This window comes from Chiloscyllium plagiosum, unplaced genomic scaffold (genome assembly GCF_037043375.1).
Source record: "Chiloscyllium plagiosum isolate Xiang-an unplaced genomic scaffold, Cpla_swu_hap1 HiC_scaffold_5, whole genome shotgun sequence".
Taxonomy (NCBI): Eukaryota; Metazoa; Chordata; class Chondrichthyes; order Orectolobiformes; family Hemiscylliidae; genus Chiloscyllium; species Chiloscyllium plagiosum.
Genome location: NW_028270143.1, coordinates 63,365,017 through 63,385,215, shown reverse-complemented (window position 1 = coordinate 63,385,215; position 20,199 = coordinate 63,365,017). Strand labels below are relative to the sequence as shown.

General features: G+C 39.3%; 1 protein-coding gene across 1 annotated transcript in view; it reads left to right on the top strand.

Annotated features, from left to right (window-relative positions):
- The window catches only part of LOC122550254 (contactin-associated protein-like 2), a 2,045,475-nt gene that overhangs the window by 1,535,901 nt on the left and 489,375 nt on the right, over positions 1 to 20,199 (top strand). The window contains exon 14 of the mRNA XM_087987230.1: positions 18,305 to 18,461. Within this exon, the coding sequence (XP_087843356.1) occupies positions 18,305 to 18,461 (157 nt within the window). The remainder of the gene's footprint in view (positions 1 to 18,304; positions 18,462 to 20,199) is intronic.

The following is a 20,199-nucleotide window of genomic DNA, read 5'->3' as shown; positions in this document are numbered from 1 at the left end:
CGAGGTCGCCGAAAAATTATTCGTTTGCTGGGCCTTCCCGAATGGGAAGAGGAAGGCCAGCTTACAGCATTCCTGGATCAGTGGCTGCCACAGCTTTTAAATCTGGAAGCTGGATCAGGCCAGGTAAGGGTGGAATGGGCCTACCAGGTTGCAATACGCGGGCTCGGCTTGAACCAGCGCCCACGTCCGGTCCTGTTCCGGCTGCAGAGCTATAAGGAGAGGCAGATACTCCTAGAAGCCTCTAGAAATCTTGGAAAAGATTCCCAAGCCATGATCTATAAAGGATCCAAGATCATGTTATTCCAGGACTTTTCCCTAGCTCTGGTCTGAAAGAGGAAGGCATTCGATGAGGCGAGGAAGTGTTTAAGGGACTTAAATATTCAGTACTCCTTACGCTACCCAGCGACGCTACGCTTTAACCATGAAGGATCCATGTATAACTTCGGATCGCCGGAAAAGGCTAAGGAATTTTTGGACTCTCTTAGATAAATTGTAAGAGATAATGGATGTTGGTTTGCCTTCCCCCCACTCCGGTTTATATCCCCCCCTTTACTTTTTTTTACCTTACTGTTTAATATTATCTTGGGGGTGGGGAGAGGGATTTATTTATTTGTTCTCTACTTAACGATTTTCTCCCCCCCTTGGGTTTTTAAAAATTATTTTATATATATATATATAGCCGGGGGGTCTAGTTAATGTTGGTGGGCTGAGGTGGTTACCTTATTCTATTTTATCTCTGTCTCTAGGAGTGGGGTTGTTTACACTTGTTATTTTGTATTATTATATTTAATTATTATTTGTTGACGTTGTAATTTTATAGTTACATATGTCTATACATGGTATTAACATTACCAAATATATCCAGGTGTTAGTGTGGGTGGGGGGGTGGGGGTAGGGTGCTCACTGTTAACTCTAGCTTTGTATTATATCTGAATTCTCCTCATCCTATTGAGGAGCACCTGTGTCAAGGGTGGGACCCTGGTTGGGAGAGGATACGATGGACCTTTGGAAAGGAAGTGACACCCACTGGGAACAAGGGGGAAAATCTCCATTTAAATACATTTTATATTTTTTTTATTGTTTAGAAATAGTTTTTTTATTATACTGTTGTGAGAGTATTAGAGAACCTTTATTTTTGTAAATTTTATATGCTCTAAGCTCGGGATGTTCTGGATAGGGTTCCCCCTCCCGAGGGGTATCGGATTTGCCCAGATGATTATGGTTGATCAGTTGGTTAAGTGGTGCACCAACTGGACGATATATTCTGATTAAAACTCTTATAAATGGAGAGGAATATGGGATTTTAAATTTGTACTGCCCCCCGGCACACCCCTTTAAATTTATAACTGAAGCCTTCTCAAAATTGATGGCTCTTGGTGCCCGTCGTACAATTATAGGGGGAGACTTTAATTGTATTATGGATCCGGAAATAGATAGGATTCCCAAGAGTACTGCAGGAGTATCTCCCAGATCTAGACAATTGGTGGATCTGAACAAAGAATTAGGATTAGTAGATGTATGGAGATGTCTTCATCCACAGGGCAGAAATTTTTCTTTTTACTCCAATCCACATAAATGCCATACCAGAATTGATATGTTTTTTTGCCTCCTCGATTTTTTTAAATTCCATATCATCCTGTAAAATAGGTAGTATAGCAATTTCCGACCACGCTGCTGTATATATGGAAACTAAGGCGAGGAACAACGGGACATCCCCTCGGCATTGGCATATGGAACCCTTCCTGATGAAAAATAGTAAATTTGTAAAATACTTCTCTCAAGAATTTAAAACTTTTTTAGAAATTAATTTACGTATGGCTAGCAACCCATCAATGATGTGGGAGACCATCAAAGCTTACGCGCGAGGTTTGATCATCTCCTACTCAGCGACCCAGAAAAAATTAAAGGGAGAACAACAGCGTCTGTTCAAAGCTCGCTTAAAAGCAGCTGAAACAGCATATACTAATAGACCTTCTATTATCAAATTGCAAAGGATTACGGCTCTTAGGACAGCTCTAAACACCACGCTTACCCAAACGGCTAAGAGGGAAATATTATTTGCAAAACAAAGGTTATATGAATTTGGCGACAAACAGGGTAGATACTTAGCATTTCTTGCAAAGAAAAAAAAGGCCCCTCAAACTATCACGTCTATCAAGGAAAGTACGGGTATTTTGACTCATGATCATAAAAGGATTAACGCAATCTTTAGAAAATTTTAATCTGATTTATATAAATCGCAGGATTGTGAAGACAGGACTAGGAGGATGCAATCATTTTTTAAAAATTTGACCTTTCCGGACCTAACTCCGGAACAGTATCGGTCTTAAATGCTCCCCGAAAAGTCCAAGAAATACTTGATGCAATCAGGCAACTTCAGAGCGGTAAGGCACCTGGCCCAGATGGTTTTCAAGCTGAATTCTATAAAGAATTTACAGGAGTATTGGCTGGTCCACTTATGGACATGTATAACTACGCATACAGTCAGGGCTGTCTCCCGCCTTCGCTGAAAGAGGCAAATATCTCTCTTATCCTAAAAAATGAAAGGATCCAGAAGATTGTACATCATACAGACCAATATCCTTGCTAAATGTAGATTTTAAAATCCTTTCTAAAGCGTTAGCATTGAGACTAGAAAGGGTACTGCCACATATCATAAAGGAGGATCAGACGGGGTTTATTAAGGGCCGTAGATCATCCAATAATATTAGAAGGGTTTTGAATATGATTCAAGCCTGCCATCAGGGAAAGATACCAGGAGTAGTAGTCTCATTAGATGCAGAAAAGGTATTCGATAGGGTTGGATGGTCATATTTGTTTTACACATTGGAAAGGTTTGGCGTTGGAAAGGTGTTTACCAAATGGGTCTCAACATTGTATAGTGATCCCAAAGCACTTGTGGTTACCAATGGATTAGGTTCGGATAGCTTCAGTGTGGGTAGGGGCTGCCGTCAGGGATGTCCTCTCTCGCCATTGTTATTTACGCTAATAATTGAACCACTAGCAGAAGCTATACGGGCTGATCCTAATATAACGGCCCCGAGGATTGGTACAGGTAAACATAAAATTACCCTGTATGCAGATGATGTTCTTCTATTCCTCAGTAATCCTCTGATGTCCGTACCTCGCCTAATCCAAGTTATTAATACATTTAACACATTCTCACATCCAGCTTCCAGATTTCTCAAAATCGGAGGCTATGCCAATGGGTGGCTTTGCTATGATACCCCACTTAATGGACGGGTCCCACTTTCCCTTTTGGTGGTCCCTGGAGGGTTTCTTATATTTAGGCATTTTTATTACCCCAGTATTTGGTCAGTTATACAAGGCTAACTTTGTGCATTTACTGGAAAAGATAAGGCAGGACCTCCAGCGATGGGGAGACCTTCCAATTTCCTGGCTGGTAAAATAGCACTAATTAAAATGAATGTCCTGCCCCGTCTCCTATACTCTATGAAAATGCTTCCGATGATGCTGCCGAGGCTGGCACTACGTAAATTATATGGCTGGTTGGGTTCCTTTATCTGGAATCATAGACGGCCCCTCATTAAGCTGAAGAAGCTACAGCTGCCACAGGCAAGGGGAGGATTGGACTTCCCAGATTTTAAGACCAGAAGACCATAAGACATAGGAGCAGAAGTAAGGCCATTCGGCCCATCGAGTCCACTCCGCCATTCAATCATAGCTGATGGGCATTTCAACTCCACTTACCCGCATTCTCCCCGTAGCCCTTAATTCCTTGTGACATCAAGAATTTATCAATTTCTGCCTTGAAGACATTTAGCGTCCCAGCCTCCACTGCACTCTGTGGCAATGAATTCCACAGGCCCACCACTCTCTGGCTGAAGAAATGTCTCCGCATTTCTGTTCTGAATTTACCCCCTCTAATTCTAAGGCTGTGTCCACGGGTCCTAGTCTCCTCGCCTAACGGAAACAATTTCCTAGCGTCCACCCTCTCCAAGCCATGTATTATCTTGTAAGTTTCTATTAGATCTCCCCTTAATCTTCTAAACTCCAATGAATACAATCCCAGGATTCTCAGCCATTCCTCATATGTTAGACCTACCATTCCAGGGATCATCCATGTGAATCTCCGCTGGACACGCTCCAGTGCCAGTATGTCCTTCCTGAGGTGTGGGGACCAAAACTGGACACAGTACTCCAAATGGAGCCTAACCAGAGCTTTATAAAGTCTTAGTAGCACAACAGTGCTTTTATATTCCAACCCTCTTGAGATAATTGACAACATTGCATTCGCTTTCTTAATCACGGAAATATCAGTTAAGTTCCCTATTAAGTTACATAGCTGATTGGGTCTTGTCTGATCCGCAATCAATCTGGCTGGACATCGAGGCTTCTCAAGTAAAATGCCCACTATTTTCTATTCTCTCTTTCTGTGCAAGGAAAAATATTTTGATAAACTGGGTGGCTGAGGGCCCCCCTGCACTTTCAAATTGGCACAGACTAATTATGGAAAGTATTCCCCTTGACTTCCTTACAAATATGGTGCACCGAAAGACTGAATTATTTCATAAAATATGGCAGCCCTTCTTGAATTATATGAATACAGATATTTCGGCTATCCTAACAAGGGCTTTTATTTAATTGAGATTACGAACCTGGCTGGTCCGGGGCCGCTTGGGAGAGGAATCCCGCACGAATACGTGTTTTGTTACATTTGATGTTAACACATTCCGAGCATGTATCTCACTACCTAATTTCTGTGTTATCTGTTGTTTTTTTTCTTTCTCTTATTTGAATAATGTAAGAGACTTAAATATACACTCTGGTTAGTTGTAGGTTACATTAGTAGTTAGTTGAGTTTTGTTTTTTTTTCTCGGTATTTTTCTTTTGTTAAATTTTGGTTATTATTTATTTAAGATTTAATTGTATATCAATGTTTGTACTTGAGAGTTTTGTTTATTTTTGTAAACTTGTAAAAATGTAAAATTTCTAATAAAAATATCTATAAAAAAATTTAAATATGTCTAAAGATAAAGTATATGATAACTGTCCAGCAAAAGGAACAGAGAGAAAGGGATTAAAAGAGAGAGCTAGGTAGAAGTGAAGCAAATAAGATAAGCTGGGAGGAGTTACCGAAAAATAAATTCTATTTACTACAGTAATTTATTTGCAAAATTATGTAGTTTATAACACAAGCTAATTATTAGAAAGATAGAGTTGCATTCTATTATTGTTGATACAAAATTATACTGAAGTTTAATTGTTACTGGTATAATCGGGAACTGCTAACATTTAAGCTTATAATATTTGAAGCAATATATTAATTATAATTTTTATAACTAACCATTGATGTTAAAGATTGATAAATCTGGCAGATATTTGAAAAAATTTCTTTTACACTTGCTGCAGCAAAATGCAGAGTTGATGACTGACTATGACTGAAGGAAATTTGAATTCAGACAACAGAATACATTTCAGAGAAATTGCGTTTGGATACAAGTCAATAATACTGAGTTGGATGTATAATTATTTGAAAAGGATTCTGAGTTGACCGTTGATCATATTTAGCGAACAGAAAAGGGTGACAAAGCTATGAATGTGGAAATTGTATTGAATCGTACTTTAATTTCGATGCAAAGGAAATTCAGCTTGTGTATATATATTAAGTAACATTTCTGATATCATCAATTTTCTGCTCATATTAAAGCTGTATGTTATCAACAAAATGCTTTTAGCATTAATGAAATGCTCAATCTATTAGCACACACTTTCAAGTATTCATGTACTTGAACATCTAGATCTCTTCATTAGTTCCCAACCTCCATTATTCAGTGAGCGTTTTTGCATTGTTTTCTTCCAATTCTGCATCATCTCATACTTTACCATACTAATGTATATCTGCCACATTAGAATAAAAGAAATTGCCACATTAGAACAAAAGAAATTTGCTTAGTATCAAACATATACCCAGAGCACAAATTAAACCACTCCCCCGTGTTTGGTAATGGGACAAATACTTAATCAGATGGGAGGGTGGTGGTTGTTTAACACGCCATCTTATTGCTTTCACATTGATTGCAAATGTGGCAGAAAGGCTCATGGATGGCCTTCCTGTACAGCTGCCAATTGATGTTCATCTTGTGCCTGGCCCTGATAGTATTAACCCAGCGGCAAATGTTTTGGTAACAATGTGAGGAGCATGGTAAGTCAGCCAATGGTGGAGGAGAATTATGGCTTCCATATTTCAAAGATAGTTTTGTGCTTTATCAAGGGGAACCAGCATTGAGAAGGACAGGGGCCTTTTAACAGCCACACACTTATTTTGCTGCTGATGCCCCTAACCACTCCTCCACTGGGGTCCCAGCACGCATGCCCTTCATTTATCTATAGTCTGGTTCGAACCATGATCCTAGGCCTCAGTTGATGTTGCAACTCTCAATGAGTGGAACTTCCACCTCTTGGAGCCCATGTTCCTAGAGAAGCCTAAGCTTGGCAAGCTCACACTTCTTGAGATGACCTCCTATTGGCTATATGTCTGTCAACCTGCCCCTGCAGTCTACTGATCATTTAGTTCCACCTTCTTTCCTCTCTACCAACCACACAAGCACTTTTGGCATCATCTGCAAACTTCTTAGTCAGGCGTAAATATTTAAAATGAATTAGGAATGTTGGAACAGGAGTACTAATTCAACCCGTCGAGGCTGCAAATCAAATGGAATGTCAAAGCACCCATGGACAAGGGGACCATCAACACAAAGCATGTTCTGACAAAGCTTAGCTCCTCATGATGGTTAGCCCTAGTAATGCTCACCATGAACAAACCTGTTTTTTTTGTTAAAGCGCCATCCCACTGACCAAGAGACCTCAATCACTGTGGCATTTCTGATACTTAGCTGATTTCTAATTGCAGCTCTTTTTAATCATTTGGTAATGTCATCTTCTCATTGAATGTCCTGCTGCTCAGCTGGGGATTTCCAGAATTTTGCAAATAACCAAACAAAAGTTCTTACAGACATATAAGTAATGCAATGTGCGTGTGATTTGACAACCCATAACAAATTGTAGCTTTATGGCTAATATCACTTTACATTGTAGATTTGTAGCAATTATGCAAGACAGGACACATCAATGCTACAAATATTAAGCACAAATAATGGTATCTATGCATTGTAGTGGATAATAAAAAATAAAAGAAGCAATCTTGACTAAACAGGTGACAGAAGTCTTCAATTGGCCTGTGACCTCCCATCTTTGCTGCCAGAAACAGCACTTATGTTCCCACCAGTAGTGTTGAGGCATCTGTGACCCTTTAAATGATTTCCTCATTTACATTACAGCACTGTCATCAAAGTTGGTCAGCAATTGGCAACAACACTCATGTGAGTAGGACCACATTACATTATGGGTTGATTGTGATTGGTTAAGTTTTCCATTTCAAATACAAGGGCAAATGTTTCAATGTTCTTCCATAATTTGCGTGAAAGTATCATTGAGTTGGGTGAAATGGATTCCTTTCAGGGCACTCCTATTGATGTAAAGTTGTTGCATGTAAATTGTGTTGTTTCCCGTTTAATAAATGAGCAATGCACCATATTTCATTTCTACTAAAATAGAACCTAGTCAGATCAAGCAGAAATCTGGACTAATTTACAGCTGGATTTGCTATGCTTTGTAATTAATTGGATTCATAAATTCAGCAACAGTTTGATTTCACAAGTTAAGAACCATGTGGAAAACCCTTTATAACCTTTTGAGAAATAATTAAACACCTAAACTAATTAATTAACTGACAGCCCCATAATGAGTCAAAAAGTCTTCATTGTGCATATCGTTTGATTTCAATGTTACAATAATGTGAACTTATGAGTAGGAGCAGAAACAAGCCATTCATTCTCTCAAGCCTACTTTGATATTTATTAAGATCATGGCCAATCTGTTTATGTTTTGAATTTCACATTCCCATCAATCCTGATAAACGTAGAGTCTGTTTAGGCAAGGGAATCTTGCTTTTTCAGCTTAAAAGAAATTCAATGACCTTGCCTCGACCAACTTCAAAGTCACAAAACTGTCTGAGTTAAAAAATGATCCCCATTTTTAAAGCAGTGCCCCCTAATTCTGGTTTCACAAGAGAAAACATTCTATCCACATCCATCTTGCAAAGACCTTTCAGGATCTTATGCAGTTTAATCAAGTCACCCCAAACTCAGATGTAAACAGCCCAGTCTGTCTAACTCATCCTCAAAGGACTACCCACTCATTCCAATTATCAATCTGGTAGAATCATAGAATCACACAATGCAAAAGATGCCATTCAGTCCATTGAGCTTGCACTGACAAAACCCACTGTAAAGCTATACCAGTCTCACTTTCCAGCACTTAGTCCATAGCCTTGAATGGAATGATATTGTATGTGCTCAACCAAGTACCTTTTAAAGGTTGTGAGGTTTCCGGCCTCTACTACCCTCCTCGGCCACGCATTCCAGATGCCCGCCACTCTCTGGATGAAAAATAACTTATTCAAATGTCCACTAAATATCCTGCCTTTCACCTTAAAATGATGGCTTCTTGTTGTTGACTGTTATTGTTATTTATTATTAACAGATGAAAACGGCACACTATTTGAGACATGGCCTTACCAATGCCCTCTATTACTCAAGTTTAATAGTCTTACTATTACGTTCAATTTCTTTTGTAATAAAGGATACCAATGCATTAGCTTTCTTGATTATGTGCTCTACCTACATATTAAAGTTTTGTGATTCATCACTCGAACATCTACCCAGTTTCCTATTCCTCTTAAAAATCATATAGCCATCAACATTTATTTCCCAACTTTGAGAAGGTGTTGGTGAGTTCCTTTCTTGAAACACTACAGTCCATTTGATGTTCCAGGATTTTGACCCATTGACAATGAAGGATCGATGATATATGGGGAGATATCTGATTATATATTAGAAGCTGATGGCCTAGTGGTATTATCACTAGAATATTAATCTAGATACTTGGTGGTGCTCTGGGGACCCAGGTTTAAATCATACCACGGCAGATGGTGGAATTTAAATGCAATAAAAATCTGGAATTACAAGTCGAATAATGACCATAAAATTGTTGTTGATTATCGAGAGAAAGCATTCATAGTTATGCAACATGAAAACAGATCTTGGTTCACTAATGTCCTTTAGGGAAGAAATCTACCATCCTTATCTGCTCTGGCATACATGTGACTCCATGCCCACAGTAATATATTTGACTCTTACCTGCTTTTTAGGTAATTAAGCTATAAATACTGGCCTAGTCAGTGAGGCCCACATCCTGTGAAGAAATAATAAAAAAAATCTAAGTCAGAATGTTGAATGGCTTGGAGTCGAACTTGCAAATGTTGTTATTTCCAAGTACCTGCTAATCTGGGAAGCACTTGTCATTTAATTTACACAATCTCTAAAATTGTGATTGCAACTAAAAGAAATAACATGTCCCAAGTACATCAAAGTTTTACTTCAACATATTGCTGTAAATCATAGGTAGTAACATAATACAAATTGATAGTTTGTTCTGCAAAATGAGTGAAAGATTGTTACAAAATACAAATTGTTATTTTTTTCAAAAATACAGTCAGTAGAGAATATTTACTACAGAATTGTGTTAATAAAATCAATCCCAGTTTTGGAGAGCAGTAGTTTTCAAACATGATTGATAGGGTTATACTCTAAGCATCTCCACTCTAGCATGGCCATACAGAATCTTCAAATGCAGCTGCAGCATGAATAAGTAAATCTGTAATGAATAGGTAGCATCAGTAATGGTGACCATGAAGCTAAACGATTTTAATTATATCCCATGTGGTTCATTAATTAATTTTTTGAGGAAAACCATCTGCAACCCTTACCTGGTTTGATTCTTATGTTATTTCATATCACAGCAACACTGTTGACTCTTAACTGCCCCAAAAATGGTTTAACAAGCCGTACGGTTCTACATCATGTGGACTGGAGTGGTTCAAAGAATGACTCACCACCACCTCCGCATGGATAACTACAGATGGGTAATAATTGAAAGCCTTACCAACAAAGACTGCTCCTCATAAATTGCATCATTGAGTCTTAAAAGAAATAGCTGTAGAGATTATGGATGCACTGGTTATAATCTTCAAAAATTCCCTGGGTCCTGCAAAGATCCCAGAGGATTGGAAAACCCAAAATATAACATTCCTACTCATGAAAGAAAAGGGACAAAAATCAGGAAACTGATTTGTTATTCGAAAAATGCTGGCATCTTTTATTAAGAAACCAACAACAAGACATTTAGAAAACTATAATGAAATCAAAAAAAGTCAAGAGCATTTTATGGAAATATTGGAGTTTATTTCACACAGAGGGTGGTACTGGTATGGAATGAGCTGCCAGAGGAAGTGGTGGAGGCTAGTACAATTACAACACTTAAGAGGCATTTGGATGGGTATATGAATAGGAAGGGTTTGGAGGGATATGGCCCGGGTGCTGGCAAGTGGGACTAGATTGGGTTGGGATATCTGGTCAGCATGGACGGGTTGTACTGAAGGGTCTGTTTCCATGCTGTACATCTCTGTAACTCTATGATATAATGAGCAGGTTGAATAAAGGTGAACCATTGGACATGGTGGACTTAGATTTTCAAACGGCATTCAATAGCACACCACCATTAAACGTTACTACAACAAATAAGAGCTTATGCCACTAAGGGTAATATAATAGCATGAATGGAGAATTGGCCAGTTAACATGAATAGGGATTGGGATAAATGTTGTGAAACTGTCACTAGTGGGATCAGTCTCAATGCCACTATATTAATATTTTAGATGAAGGGACCCAAGTATATTATAGCAAAATTTGTTGATGATACTAGCATAATAGTAGTAAAATACAGAATATTAATTTAAACTTTGATCATCTAATTTTAATAACTTAGACTGTTATGAACTAAGATGATTTTTAAAAGGAAAAAACATGGATTTAAAGTGGCTATAACAATCACCTGACAGAGATTAAGGCAAATTCAGGAAACCAATGTGGAAGAAACAAAATTATCCAAATAAAATTGTCATATTTTCTTAAAGACACGGAGGACATGATTTCATTTATACTTGTATGAGAAATTACACATATTAGGCATGAAATAGTTACCTGCTTAATCCAGCTCAATGGACAATTGAGCCAGACTTGGGGGAAAAAAACAAACTATAGTTCCATAATGCTTAGCAGAGGAGCTCAGAAAAGGATTTGTAAGACAGAACCGGAAAACTCTCTATTTCTCCCTGCCTAGATCACGTAGCCTCTTGATAAACATTGCCCAGTGATAAAATAAATTGGATAAAGAGCTATTCACTGAGAACTCAAGAATATTTACAGATTTCACTGTTGCTGAACATAAGATATCCATCAAGCAATTGAGACCAATTGAGAGGTTACAACATCTCAAGGACTCTTAAAAATGTTTTAAACTTATATTCTTTACCTTTCGATGATCCTTGACATTTACCCTTTCACTAAACATTACACCTTTCTTTTGTGTGATAGATATCACATGCTATAATTTTACTTCAAGTTAGTAAGTAATAAAATTCTTTTTTTTTTCACACAAGAAAAGCTTGTAATTGGTTCCTTAATTTTGAGAAGTATGATGTTCTAGTTGAAGTGTGATATGGTTACATGTTAAAAAAAATTAAAGCTATTTCTTAAGAAAAATTGAAAGAGTGTTAAAAAGAGTGTCATCATTTCACTCCTGCCCTTGTTTTAACAATACAAAGGTATGCGGGAAAGCAAGTAGTCAGGATGATTACCAAGGAACATGGATATGATAAACAAGTGGGCAACACAGTTGACAAATTTGGAAAATGTGAAATTATCTACTTTGGTATGAAAATTGAAAAAGAAAAATAACATTTAAATTGAGACAGGCTACAGAATGTTGTTCTCGGCAGAGATCTGGCAGTCTATGCACATGAATGACAAAAGATCAGGATGCAGATTTGACAAGTGGTTTGGAAGGCAAGTACTTTGTTTATTGCAAGAAGGATAGGCTATAGAAGAAGGGAAGCCTTGCTATAACTAAACAGGACACTTGAGACCATATCCAGACTACTGCATATAGTTTTAGTTTTCCTGAAAAGGTTCTCTAGATTGCTACCTGGCATATAGGAGGTGTTTTATGAGGATAAAATGGTATGGTTTGAGCCTTTATTTACTTGAGTTTAGGAAAATAAGATAGAGCTGCATAGAAACTTTACAGAGCAGATACTGAGAATATATTTGAACAATGGGACATTGTTTTAAATTAGGATTTATCTGACAAATCTTTATTTTTAAGATGCAAAGAGGGATTTCTTCTCTGAAAGAGCATTGAATCTTTGGCAGAGAGGAGTGAAGACTGATTGATTACATAAATTCAGACTGAGATGGATGGATTCTTGAACCAAAGCTGCTTCAAAGGTGATGGGAATAGAAAGAAAAATGAAGCTGAGGCCAAAAAGACAGATACCATGATCTGAGTGAAATCTGTCTGTGTTGTACACTTTCTGTGATTTCAATGATCCGATTAGCCATGATCTTATGAAATGTCAGAGCAGGCCCAAGGAGTCTTATCGCCTACTCCTGTTCCTCTTCCTTATCTTCTTCACACTTTTAAAATCAATGCATTCGTAACTGCAGTGTACCTATTATGATTATTTTCAACATATGGCAAACACTGATATAGTAAACTTCACAGCAGACAGGCAGGAGGCTGGAAGAACACAGCAAGCCAGGCGTCATCAGGAGGTGGAGAAGTTGATGTTTCGGGTGTGTTCTTCAGGACTGGACAAGGTGGATTCTGTCTTTATTGCATTTGAGGGAGAGTTTTTTGAGCAGTGGAATGGGGAATAGAGGTGGTGCAGTGGAGGGCTGTCTGGATGAAATAGGGAGGAAAAGTACGTTTTTCGAAATAGCTGGACACTAGTGGAGTGGAATGTCTCCCTGAGAGTGGAATGTCTCCTTGTCCAAGCAGATGCAGTGAAGGCAGTAGAATTGGGAGAACGGGAAGGAGTTCTTGCAGGATACTGGGTGGGAGGAGGTGTAGTCCAGGTAGTTATGGGAGTCTGTTGGTTTGCAGTAAATGTCCGTCTGGAGACTCGCCGGAAATAGAAATAGAGAGGTCAAGAAAGAGAAGGGAGGTGTCCAACATGGACCAAGAAAATTTCAGGGTGAGGTGCAAGTTGTGGGCAAAGTTTATGAACTGCTCCAGTTCAGCCTCGGTGCAGGATGCTACACTGATGCAATCATCGATGTAATGGCGGAAGAGTTGGGGCACAGTGCCTGTGTAGGTACTGAAGAGGTACTGTTCAATATAGCCGACAAAGAGGCACACATAGCTGGGGCCCATTCGGGTGCCCATGGTCACCCCTGTATTTGGAGGAAATGGGTGGAGTTAGAGGAAATGATTTTGAGGGGGAGGATCAGTTCAGCAAGGTAAAGGAAAGTGTTGGTGGAGGGGGCCTGGATGGGTCTGTTTGAGAGGAAGAAGTGGAGGGCCCCTTGTGGGGTATGAACATGTATAAGGCTACACATCCATAGTGAAAATAAAATATTGGGGGTCGGGGAATTGGAAGTTACTGAAGAGATGGGGTTCGTTGTTGATGTTGCAAATGTAGGTGGGAAGTGCCTGAACCAAGGGGGTAAGGATGGTGTCAAGGTAGGACAACATGAGTTCAATGTGGCAGGAGCATGCCAAAATGATGGGTCGGATGGGAATTTGGACTTGTGGATCTTGGGGAGCAGGTAGACCCAGCAATGCAGGGCTGGGGGACTATGAGTTTGGAGGCAGTGAAGGGGACAGTACTGAAAGCAATGAGGGCATGGACAGTGTGATTTTGGCCTGAATGGTCACCGTGGGGTTTTGGGCAAGGTGAAGGTTTGACATGGTGTTGGAGAGTTGGCATTCGGCCTCTGTGACATAGCGGTCCATTCTCCAGACTACCACCACCCTGCCTTTTTCAGTGGGTTTGATGGTGAACCGGGGGTTGGTGCGGAGAAAGTGGAGTGCTGCACATTCGGAGGGGCTGAGGTTGGAGTGGGTGAACAGGGTGGAGAAACTGAAGGGGCCAATGTCCATTTCCTCCCTCTGTCATTATGTCAACCCTCTGCTGCACCATCTCTAATCCCCGTTCCACTGCTGTAAACCCCACCCCCTCCAAACACAATAAAGGAAGAGTCCCCTTTGTCCAGTCTTCAGCATCTACACAGACACTGTGCCCCAACCCTTCCATCATGACCTCGATGACTGCATCGATGCAGCCTCCGGCCCCCAGGCTGAACTGGAGCAGTTCATCGACTTCGCCCACAACTTCCACCTCACCCTCAAATTCACTTGGTCCATCTCGGACACCTCCCTCCCCTTTCTTGACCTCTCCATTTCCATCTCCGGTAGATAGATGTTTACTACAAACCCACACACTCCCATAACTACCTGGGCTACACCTCCTCCCACCCAGTATCCCGCAAGAACACCATCCCGTTCTCCCAATTCCTCCACCTCTGCCACATCTGCTAGGATGAGGAGACATTCCACTCCCAAGCATCCCAGATGTCCACCTATTTCAAATGACACACTTTTCCTCCTTCTGTCATCCAGACAGCCCTCTATTGCACCACCTCCATTCCCCTTCCCACTGCTCTAAACGCTCCCACAATCCCCCCATCCCCCATCCCCTTCCCAGTCCAAACGCAATAAGGACAGAATCCCCCTTGTCCAGTCCTGAAGAAGGGTTACACCTGAAACATCAACTTCTCCACCTCCTGCTGCTGCCTGGCTTGCTGTGTTCCTCCAGCCTCCTGTTTGTCTACCTTGGATTCCAGCATCTGCAGTTTTCTTTCTATCTAACATCGTAAACTTCACATCGTAACCTTACATATACAGTGTAAAGGGACACCTAAGAGAATCTGATTTCATCACTAGACCTTACATTTCAAGTTATGGAAAAGTAAATTACTTTGACATTGGCTAACAGATATCCATATGAAGTTGTGTTCAGTTTTGGTCACCTTGCTGTAGGAAGGATGTTATTATATTGGGAAGAGTGCAGGAGAAGTTTACAAGGATGTTGCCAGGACTCAAGGGTCTGAGTTATAGGGAGAGGTTGGACAAGCTAAGACTGTTTTCTTTAGAGCATAGGAGACTAAGTAGGGGTATCTTACAGAAATGTGCAAGACCATGAGAGGCATGGCTAGGTGAATGCACTCAGTCTTTTTCCCAAAATTGGAGAATCAAGGATTGGAGGGCATCAGTTTAAAGTTAGTGGGAAAAGAATAAAAGACAACCTGAGAGGCAACTTTTTTACACGGAGGGCATTATGCATATGGAATGAACTGCCAGCAGAAGTGGTTGTGAAGAGTACAGTGACAACATTTAAAAGGTGTTTGGCCAAATACATGGACAGGAAAGGTTTAGAAGGATATGGGCCAAGTGCAGGGACATGGGGTTAGCGTGGATGGACATTTTGGTCGCATGGACCAGTTTGGGCCAAAGGGCTTGTCTCCACTCTGTCAGACTCTATACTCTAAGCCAGTTTCATCTGAAAGACATTTAGTGAATATAAAGTAGAATAATAAGCAGCAGGTCAGTTTATCTAATAATCCATTCATTCTGTCAGCACGGCTAGTAACAGGCAAAAAGGAGGTTATCAGTCAAGCAGTTCATTGGAAATGAGTTGGAAAGGTGATTGGAACTGAATTGACAAGATAGATCTATACTCTGCAAATGTCATTCAGCAAATTATCATATAAATATCTTCTGTTCCAAAGAAGGGCTTCCCTTTAAAACGGATAAAAACAGTAAAACTATCGTCAATAAACTAGGCCATGGCTTCTTCCTCATGAACAATGAGACTCTGAGATGGTAGTATTAAAGCAAATGGCAGCAGTCAGTTATTTTACAAAATTCTACTGCTTAACACGTGAGATATGACTATTGGGTCTGCAATGGGAAGTTTGACAATTTATCATATATAATCTGAATGCAATATTTACAATTATAACTTGATATCATATGACAAACAGTTACGAGGAACAGATTATTGTTAGTGGCACTAAATTCAGTGGTAAATACACATGAATTAAATGTTTTACAGAAAAGCTAGTCAATCACAGTTCTCCTATGTCATTTGAAAGAGAGAAAAGATTTTTATTACTATCTTTCATCACATTTAGATTTGTATTTTCTTTTATTGCAAGAAGTTCAAAGATTTGAAAGAAGGTTGATAGATTTTATTATTTCAATCCCAGCAGAGACAGTTCTTTGAACTGGAGAGCTGTTGACATGCATTTCCTATGTGCAGCAATAGTTTTAAACCCTGACAAGAAAATTATTGTTCATATAACATTGGTGCATGACTTGAGGATTACAGATTGGACCCTTCAAATGAGGAAATGAAGCTGTCAATCACAAACTGAAATTCAATGTATCAATACATGTACATGGTCCTTCTGTGGCTTTCTTACTCCATAGTTCTATTGAACTTCTGTAATATAATAGCTCAAGCAAGTAATTTATTGTCACAAAGAAAATGCAAACATTTGAAAAGAGCATTGCAACATCTCAAAGACCTATGTCAGTGTCATTTTCATTTCATGCTGAGCATTGCCAGCCTTTTTTGTTGTTCCCATTTGATCTATGATGTCTGCTCCTGACATAGTCCACCAAATGTGTTGCTTCTGAAGTGAGTGTGCCAAAGATGCACAACCTCATTGGGAGTAAAGTCAACTTTCATAATCAATTAAAAAATATATGATCGCAAATCAAAAACCTGTTTTACACCTTACCTGAGTCTCTTTTGTAATAGAAATTTGCTCTCACACGACAATAATGTTAAAAAGTCTGCGATTCCCTCCAAGGTGGGATTTTGCTGTTACAAATCATTTGTCCCAGCAATAACGTATTGATGAGACCTGTTACATCCTATCTATATTATAGAGTTGCATTCGTGATTCATGTAGTTACACACTGATATTGGAAAAAGCGCTGAGTTCACTTTTTCTCAGATTACAGAGGTTTCTGAACACAACTGGTGAGATGGAAACAAACTTGTGTGAACAAATTCATATCTCTGTGAACCTTTCATACATATTCCTGCTGTAACATTAGCTGAATTCCTGTAATGAAGGTACCATGAAGCATATTCGCTGTTCTTTAGCTCAGATCTGGTGCTTATGTGATAACTTTATGGGTTACGAGTCTTTTCTGCCTCAAATCCATTGACATTGGAGATAGTTGAGTCAAGGTAGACCTCCTTGTATTGAGGCAGGTATTTTCCGGGCTTTTGTGACATGACCTTCATGACCAGTCTGGCAATTCCCATTTCACAAGGTGTGACGTATGAATGCACATTCTTTCTTAATAGCTGAAAATGATTCACACCAAACATTTTTGATTCTTCAGTTATATTTAGCCATGCTATCGCTATGCAATTCTCAGTTAATAGCCAAAACAGTATCCAAGTTGTATCACATATTTTTAAATACCCCACCATTTTTACCATCTGTGCTATAAGGCCTCACTTCCTAACATATGATTGTCTCCATATTCCAAATACTTCCAAAACTTTCAAATCTGCATAGACTTAAGAAGAAAAATGAACTCTAAAATGGCTCTGAACATGCTTTGAGAAAAGTTTATTTTAATTCTTAGCCTTCAAATCACATTCCTATTGCAACATTAAATTTCCAACCATTAAAGTAATCACTGATCTATGATATTTTTCAGCTGACAAACAAGTTCTGAATTGTTGTATGACCTATATTTCAAGGTTCCCTCCTGTGGGTCTGTGTAAATGTGAAACAGAAGCATGTCATATGGCCTCTCAAGTCTGTTCGATCATTACGTTAGATTAAATTTTAACTCCGTTCACATGTCTTCTACAATTCTTTATCCTTTGCCCAAGAAAAATCTAGAAAACTCCATCTTAAAATTTCAAATTGATCAAGCCTCAAAATTCTTTTGGGGCAAGAGATTTCCAAAGCATCCTAACTCTTCAATTATGTATAATCTTGCAATCCTCTGTCCAAGTACTTGTTGTATGTCTCTTAATAACTTGCATTTTGTCACTCAACCTGGTAATGTTGCATTTGTCCATTTCTATGGTACAGGACACGTATAATGCAAAGTATTTGATTCCAATGAATGTAACATGATAACTATGGAGTCAAATTTTGATTTCAGCTTTGCAAAAACAATTATTATCTCTGGTACTATCGCAGTAAAACTCTTACAGATATTTCAAGTTTTGGCAGTCAATTATTAAAATTTATTAAGTACGTCTGCTATGCTTTATTTGCAGCTGGAAATCCATATACTTGGTGGATAGGAAGAGGAAATGATAAGCATTATTATTGGGGAGGTTCTGGCCCTGGAATACAGAAGTGTGCATGTGGGATTGAGCGAAATTGCACCAATCCAAAGTATTACTGCAACTGTGATGCTGATGCCAAACAGTGGTAAGTAAATTAACCATGATCACATTATAAGCATCATATTATAGCAATGACTTGTAATTATATGAATACAAGAAGTTATAGCTCTAACATGTAAAATTTGTAAATCTTCATATAAACTATGTAAATTAACTCCTAAATGCACCCTTCCCGAGAGATTCTTTACAGATTTATTATGGAATCTTTCAAAAGAGTTTCATCAATGAAGAATAAAATGAAAAGGTAAGGAAGTATAGTTGATCCTGTACAAGGCATTGGTGAGACCGCACCTGGAGTTTTGTGCACAGTTTTGGTCCCCTTATTTAAGTTGGCATTGGAGGCAGTTTGGAAGAGTTTCACTAGATTGATCCCAGTGATGAGAGGTGAATGAAAAGAGATTGAACAGTTTAGGCCCACACTCTCTGGAATTTAGAAGACTGAGAGGATATCAAATTGAGGTATTCAAGATGATAAAAAGTACAGATAAAATAGATGTAGAGTGGATGCTTCCTTTTGTGGGGCACTCTAGGACAAGAGATCATAGCCTTAGGATAAGGAGTAGCAAATTTAAATTAGAGTTGAGGTGAAACTACTTCTCCCAAAGGGTTGTGAATCTGTGAATCGTTACCACAAAGTGCAGTGGATGCTGGGACAGTGAGTAAATTTAAGGATGAGTTAGACAGATTTTTAATTGATAATGGGTTGAAAGGTAATGGAGAGAAGGCTTGAAAATAGGCATGAGGAGCACATCAGCCATGATGGAGTGGCTCCTATATTTTATGAATTTTATAAACTTATGAATATCTGAAGAATTGGTGTTGACATTATTTTATCATCCTCATATTTTTCTCTTCCTGTGGACAATCAGATATAGTCTTGCAGAATAGAGACTCATGTTTAGATATGAGGATTACAGACCTGGTTCATCATTACACATTGGAGTTGGGGCACAGCCTTGGGTCAAGCATTACCAGCTAAAGTCATAGTTATATTGTGGTTACAAGTTTGGACTCCGAGGTTCAGGTCAGCTTTAGGGCCTTAAGATGGGGTTACAAGCTTGAATTGAAGTTATGAACTCAGTTCAGGGTTAAGGCTCAGGTCATAATTATGAGCTTAGGTTAGACAATCGGCTCAGGCTCAGGTCATGGGCTCATGCTAGAATTATGGACCAGGGTGAGAGTTATACTTCAGGGTCATGAGCTTGAGACATGGTTAAGAGCTTTGTTGAGAGTACAGATTTGAGTCAGGATATAGGCTTGCATAGGGGTACAGCCTGAGATTGGTGAATGGGCTCGAGTTGGTTTGTAGCCTTGGGTCAAAGACACAAGCATAGGTGAGGTTGCAAGTTTGGGTTGGATCATGTATATGGGTTCCAATCAGGGTTATGAGCTCGGGAGATAGTTTAGAACTTGAATTGAAGGTGCAGGCTTGTGTGAGGGAAACAGCCTTGATTTGGACCAATGGGCTCAGTTGGGAATTACAGGTTTGCACTAGGGTAATGAGCTTGGGTCGGGATTCAGGCTTGTGTCAGGTTAGAGGAGAGCTCACGGTTGTGACCTGCAGTATAGTTGAGCTTGGATTGAGGGTACAGATCTAACTTGGGGATATGGGATTGTGTTAGAGATATGGATCTGGGTGGGGATATAGAGGTTCAGATTGGGTTTTTTAAATTCATTCACAGAACGTAGGTGTAGCTGCCTGCACCTGCATTTTATTAACCATCCCTAGTTGACCTTGACAAAATGGTTGTGAGTTCTTTCTT